At 33.6% G+C, this 7,091-nt stretch overlaps 1 protein-coding gene across 1 annotated transcript; it reads right to left on the reverse strand.

Annotated features, from left to right (window-relative positions):
• Positions 1–1,064: 1,064 nt before the first annotated feature.
• Positions 1,065–4,472, reverse strand: LOC309689803 (uncharacterized protein; the record flags this gene model as incomplete). The annotated part of the gene is made up of 6 exons (XM_082506464.1): positions 4,321–4,472; positions 4,049–4,121; positions 3,460–3,802; positions 2,881–2,976; positions 2,045–2,355; positions 1,065–1,081 (listed from the first exon to the last, which is right to left on the reverse strand). Exons 3-6 carry the CDS (start codon positions 3,747–3,749, stop codon positions 1,065–1,067), a joined length of 714 nt encoding a protein of 237 aa, XP_082362590.1. The 5' UTR covers positions 3,750–3,802; positions 4,049–4,121; positions 4,321–4,472.
• Positions 4,473–7,091: the final 2,619 nt, after the last annotated feature.

Here is a 7,091-nt window from a genome sequence, read left to right on the forward strand (position 1 = left end):
AATGAACTGGTATACGAAGGATATTTTCACAAGTATTGGCCACTGGAAATCTGCAGTTAGTGACGAACTCAAGGCTTGGCTTTGGAGAAAAACCCAGGGCTGGTATGCTGTCACATCCAGTGCAGAAAACAAGAATATCTTCCAAAGAGACATCATTTTCAACTATAAGATAGAAAAATAAAAAATATTAATGATATTCTGACTAAGACTACTGATGTACAGATACATTAAATTACCAAAAGATTAAATCAAAAGTGAAACATGTATATATTTTTAAAAGTAAGCTGTAATTTGAAAGACACACATGAAGCTTATTTAGGCTATACAGTGAAACCACAATGTCAAAAAAAGAAGTTAGTGGAGACCACAACATATTAAATGTACGTGGATGCAGCAATAGCCTATTATTTGTACTCAGTATACAGGATTGGTAATAATTTATTTATTTAGTTATCCTCCTATTTATCCTGTTATTTATTTATCCTGTTAATACACTGAAGTCAAACTGAAATCACATTTGGATACAATGTTCTTTGTAAACCCAGCACTTGCATCAGTACTATCTATCTACCTTTTTTGTTATGGCATCTATGTCTGTAATTTCATGATGCTGCTGCACAAAAGTGAGAATTTTGATTTATGGTCAAACAATGTGCCAAGTAGTAAACTCACATTCTGCCTCCTGAAGATAGTCTTGCCAGAAAGCCAGGGTCCGGCACTCATCTTGAAATGCATTACTCCCTCGTTCGGAGTGAATGATCTGGAATAGATTCTCCATATCAGTTGCTCTGAGAGCCATTCCAGCTTTCACGAAAAGGCACTTCATCTGAAGAGGGTATGTCTGTAGAGCATCTAGGACACCTAGAGACCTCAAGCCATCTCTGAACCTAGCCAAAATAAAACAAAATCAAATTGTATTTTATATTACTATTATTATATTTGATTGGATTTGGAACCTGTATCATAACAAGAGGTTTTGAGGTTTTATCAAGAGACATTTCTGAACTAATTACATTTTACTTTCCTGTGGACTGCTGTATCAGAGGTGAAGAACATTTTTCCCCTTACAGGGCCAGACTGTCTTAGATACAGATAAAGAATGCCTATACATGGAACAACTGAGCTGAAATATGATACACAGGGACCTGTCATGAATTGGAGTAAAAATGGCACCAGCTGATTAGGAATTACAGTCAATTTTATACATTATCCACCATCTTTAAAGATGGTTGCTTTAGACAAGTGATTGAAAGCTAACACCATTTTATGTATTATTTTTAATACAAGGATTAAAATTCTTTACAATTCTTTACAGCCTTACAGTCAGATCAGGTAACTGAGCTGGCTTGTTATGCTTTGGGTTATTATCAATTTACACTGTCCAATCAATTTAGCATTTGCATTTGGCTGAATCTGAACAGATTGCCCTTTACACTTCACAAATCACCAATGCTATCATTGACAACAGTAGTGGCTTGGTTCTATGGCAGCTACTCATGCCCGTGTCATAACACTGCTTCCACCATGTGTGACTTAAGCTATTCTTTTCTTTACTATGCTTTTCTCCTTCCATCATTTTGGTTAATCTTGGTGTCATCTGTCCATATCTTCATAGTAGTATAGCATAGTTCTTTTAGATGTTTTCTGGCAAAGTCCTTCCAGTTATTTACTATTGCACCTTGTTGTAAAACATCTGTGTTTCCATTCATAAGTGCATCTCTTGATTGTTGAATTACACCATATCAGTCATTTGAATAATTACTTTTGAGAAATGAGAGAGCATGTATAAAAATGACCAGAATTTCTAAATATGTAGTACTGTTTCAAACCTTTCAACTAAAGCAGACAATCTTCCCTTCAGTCAATCTAGGTTTAATTTTTTAAAATCCTCTGTGGTGGTACAAAAATTCTGTCATTGCCAAAAAAATGTGTTTAGTTAACTGTATGAGATACTAAACTCGTACATGTAATCACAAACCAATTGATGTATAATGTATTGATGTAAAATAAATCAAATGGCAACAATTAATAAAATCATAAGTACCTTTAGAATTGCACGTAAGAACTTTAGCATTGGGTGGACCTTCAAAGATGCCAAGTTTGTCCTTGACTTCACAGAGGCAAAGTCGGAAGAACTCCCGAGTAGGTCCTCCATTGTCAACAGCACCCTCAGATATTCCATAGTCATCAGTAAACTTCACCTCTATTTTTTTCTCTGGTGAAAAATTGGATCTGCCCATGGCTCTGGATGCTCCATCCCACACATTTCGCCTTATGATGTTGAAGCGTACAGTGCTGTCATTATTTACTCTAGTAACAATCTGCTCCAAGATTCTCTCTAAGCTCTGGACGTCACTGAAACATACACACACACAAAAAAAAAAACAGTAAAGAAATATACTAGTCTCAATGGCAATAACCCACCAACAGAATAATGATGTACCATTCTTAAGACTGTAATTGATATTTAACAAAAAAGAGATACAAATCAAGAATGTTTGTGATAATGGAAAAAAGATTAAGTTTAAGTTAAACTAAGTTTACATTTTTATCTTGTCATAAATACACTAGTATTTATAAATAGTATAAATACACTATATAAATACAAGCAGAACAAGAAAAACAACAAGATCCAACACTGACAACCAACCTCCATTCAAAAAAGTAAAAATAAACCAAAACATATATCAAGTAAAATATAAGTAATCTGATAGCCTTGGTAATCTTCAAATGACAACAGAAATCACAGGTTGCAGTTCGTAGTTTGCTTATTCAAACTGATCCAAAACTAGACAGTAGATGACTCCTTTTCCGCAACAAACATAAAATAATGGTTAATATGTTGACCTTTCAACATGTAAAAGTTTGTGTTGTACTGACCTTTCACTTGCACTTGAGTCTAAAGACCTTGAAATGGCTTCTTGGAGGTCGGGGTCATCTGACAGGTATTCTTCCTCAAACAGGCCAAGATATGTACTGCAAAGCCAGAATGTTTTGTAAATTATTTAGTTAAATTACATATAAATGATGTTGACATAATTACATTATCACAATACATAGATTGGCCTCAGCATTATTAAAGTTGTGTGGGATCATCTTGACAGAGAACAGAACAAAAAGCCTGGAAAACTATTCCTGAACCATGCTTAAAGAAATTCAATAAAAAGAAGACATCACCATCAAGAAAGCTTGGTTAAGAGAGTTCAAGCTATGTTGAAGACTAAAGTAGCTCATATCACATTTTGAATTTTAAGCTCATTAAAATTCTACAAGTTTTGTTCTACTCTAATATACTGCGCTTCCATGTCTGTTTGTAGACAGAATTTTGTAGACTTCAGTAAATCACTGCGCTTCTTTCCTATTTTTCCAGCAAAATACAAAGAAAGCAGGGGTGGGTCATGACTTTTGCACAATATAGCTCAAAAGATTAAAAGATACAAACATGTACAAAACACATACCTGTAGGATGTGCTGGATAAACTTGGCTGGGTAGGTCCATTGGACACACTGGAGGTGTTACTAGAGAAGACACGTGTGTCACCAGTAACACTGGCAGAAGAACCCACTGATAAGCCAGGTGTGTTGTAACTGACAAAGGCAGATGTTCCACTGGAGTAAGGCTCATCCTCATCAGTAGCAACGACAGCAGGATTGGTGGACATTGTGAGGGTGTCAGCAGAGATGGAAGATTCAACAGTACAAACATCTTGGGTAGCAACGCACCAGATGACCTCATCATCAACAGACATGGACTGTGCGTTAACAATGGGAATGGCTGAGGGAACTTCTTTAGAAATTTCAACTGTGAGAACACAAAGAACAGGAGTTTAACTTTTGAATAACATCTAATCACATTTATAGCTTTTGCTTTTCATGTATTTAGGGGTACATTTCTTCCTGCTCAAAATATTAAACTAAATTTAAATATGATTTTAACAAAGACTTGACACTTAGCTAAAGACACAATGCCTAAGATGACTAAGTAACAGACAGTGAACCAACTTAATTTACAGTTTATTTGGAGCGACTTTTAGATAGGAATATTTACCGCATTTGTCAGAATTCAACGTTTCTGTGAAATCCTGCCTGCTTGTATGGCTACTCTCTCCATCAGAATATGTCTGTAAATTAAAACAGATAATACATTTCATTATACTGACAACAAAATGTCATAATAAATATTAGTAATATGTTTATGTATTATGTATTAAAACATAATACAAGTGACAATGTTTAAGGGAGTTTAAAATCCATCTTTGCCTTTTTCACTCTCATTTTATGAAAATACATACATTTGCTGAAATGATCAGGATTACTTACTGATTCATTGTCCTCACATAAGATGACCTTGTCAGGTCTGACATAAATTGACTTCTGATGAAACAGTTTTTTCACAAGGTCTCCATTCAAAGTCTGTTTGGAAGTGAGTGATGGCTCAACTAGTTTGGTGTGGCATGCCAGCAAAATCTGTAGCCTAGGGGAGGAAGAAAACATAGCTTACCTGCATCCTTCAACAACTGGCTGGAAGGCAGTCCTTATTGCCTGCATTACTTTGTCTGAGTCCCAGTCACAGCTAAACTCCAGTGCAGATTTTATATGTCCATTTTCAAAAAGCCAAGCTTTTTTGTTACGCCTTGGCACATGTGTAGTTAGATGGTCTGGCAAGAGAATCGCTTCTTTGGTGAAAGACTGAGCCACAGAATGTGACCTGCTTAGCTGTGCTGGAAACCTAATGGAGGATAAAGGCAAATTAAACATTTCTGCATGTTATATTACACTTCTCTGATCAATGAAGTACATTTAATTAAAAAAATACACCATGCTGTACACATGTCTAATCTGCATTAATAAACACCCTCTAGCCCCATGGTAGCTAGGATAGGCTCTTGGAATCCTGAATTGGATAAGTGGAAGAGAATGGATGGATGAATGGATGGATAGATGATGGAAGATAGTGGGATGGATGGGTGGAGAAACTTAACAATCACATAAACAAATGTCTTCAATTCACGGAGTACTTTTTGTTGCTTTAAAAAAGGTTTCATTAAATTATATACTGCCAACAACTATGTATTGTAACAACTGATGTGCTTTGCTTTTACACAATGTTTGCAGATTAAGCTTACGGGACGTGAAATATTATAGAAATGTTTCCACAATTAAACAAATTAACTGTTGTGCACAGTTTAGTCTCCACGTCCACACGCTGTCAGTCTATCGCACAGTTTTTTTGTTTTGTTTTTTTGTGATATTTTTGTTTACTTAGCTTCGTCGAGCAATTGAAACCTACGGGCTATTACTAACCTTCCACTAGTAATTTCAGTGCATTTAGTTCTGTTCTTACCTCTTCTGCCTTGGGCCCTTTCGAGTAAAAGGTCTAAGATTGTAGATGGGACCTGTTGTGGGGCACTCCTGTGATGTGGAAGGCACGTTCTCCATAACGTTAGCTGGATAGCCAGGGGTTATCTGACCGGAGAGGTTCACTGCATTTGGTCTTCCACGATGAAAAAGTGAATAAATTTCTTCATCAGTAGTACGATGCGGTACACTAGTACAAATATTAGGTTGGCCAGAACATGCATTTGCCAAGGTGTTAATTAGCTCCTCATTACTTAGAATTTGAGCCACAAAATTCCGTGCGGACTGGCTCATAGTGCCATTCCTCGCAGGTACAAACAAGGAAAACACTAGATGGCGCAAGCGCCTCCGTGACGTCAAGTTTCATTCTATATATTCAGAAGATCATTCTATATATTCAAGTTTCATTCTATATATTCAAGTTTCATTCTATATATTCAAGTTTCATTCTATATATTCAGAAGATCATTCTATATATTCAAGTTTCATTCTATATATTCAAGTTTCATTCTATATATTCAGAAGATCATTCTATATATTCAAGTTTCATTCTATATATTCAAGTTTCATTCTATATATTCAAGTTTCATTCTATATATTCAGAAGATCATTCTATATATTCAAGTTTCATTCTATATATTCAAGTTTCATTCTATATATTCAGAAGATCATTCTATATATTCAAGTTTCATTCTATATATTCAGAAGATCATTCTATGTATTCAAGTTTCATTTCATATATTCAGAAGATCATTCTATGTATTAAAGTTTCATTCTATATATTCAGAAGATCGTTCTATATATTCAAGTTTCATTCTATATATTCAAGTTTCATTCTATATATTCAAGCTTCATTCTATATATTCAAGTTTCATTCTATGTATTCAAGTTTCATTTCATATATTCAGAAGATCATTCTATATATTCAAGTTTCATTCTATATATTCAGAAGATCATTCTATATATTCAAGTTTCATTCTATATATTCAGAAGATCGTTCTATATATTCAAGTTTCATTCTATATATTCAAGTTTCATTCTATATATTCAAGTTTCATTCTATGTATTCAAGTTTCATTTCATATATTCAGAAGATCATTCTATATATTCAAGTTTCATTCTATATATTCAGAAGATCGTTCTATATATTCAAGTTTCATTCTATATATTCAAGTTTCATTCTATATATTCAAGTTTCATTCTATATATTCAAGTTTCATTCTATGTATTCAAGTTTCATTTCATATATTCAGAAGATCATTCTATATATTCAAGTTTCATTTCATATATTCAGAAGATCATTCTATATATTCAAGTTTCATTCTATATATTCAAGTTTCATTCTATATATTCAGAAGATCGTTCTATATATTCAAGTTTCATTCTATATATTCAAGTTTCATTCTATATATTCAAGTTTCATTTCATATATTCAGAAGATCATTCTATATATTCAAGTTTCATTCTATATATTCAAGTTTCATTCTATATATTCAGAAGATCGTTCTATATATTCAAGTTTCATTCTATATATTCAAGTTTCATTCTATATATTCAAGTTTCATTCTATATATTCAGAAAATCGTTCTATATATTCAAGTTTCATTCTATATATTCAAGTTTCATTCTATATATTCAAGTTTCATTCTATATATTCAGAAGATCGTTCTATATATTCAAGTTTCATTTCATATATTCAGAAGATCATTCTATATATTCAGACTTTGGATGGA

Source organism: Aulonocara stuartgranti (assembly GCF_965226115.1).
Source record: "Aulonocara stuartgranti genome assembly, chromosome: 15".
Lineage (NCBI taxonomy): Eukaryota > Metazoa > Chordata > Actinopteri > Cichliformes > Cichlidae > Aulonocara > Aulonocara stuartgranti.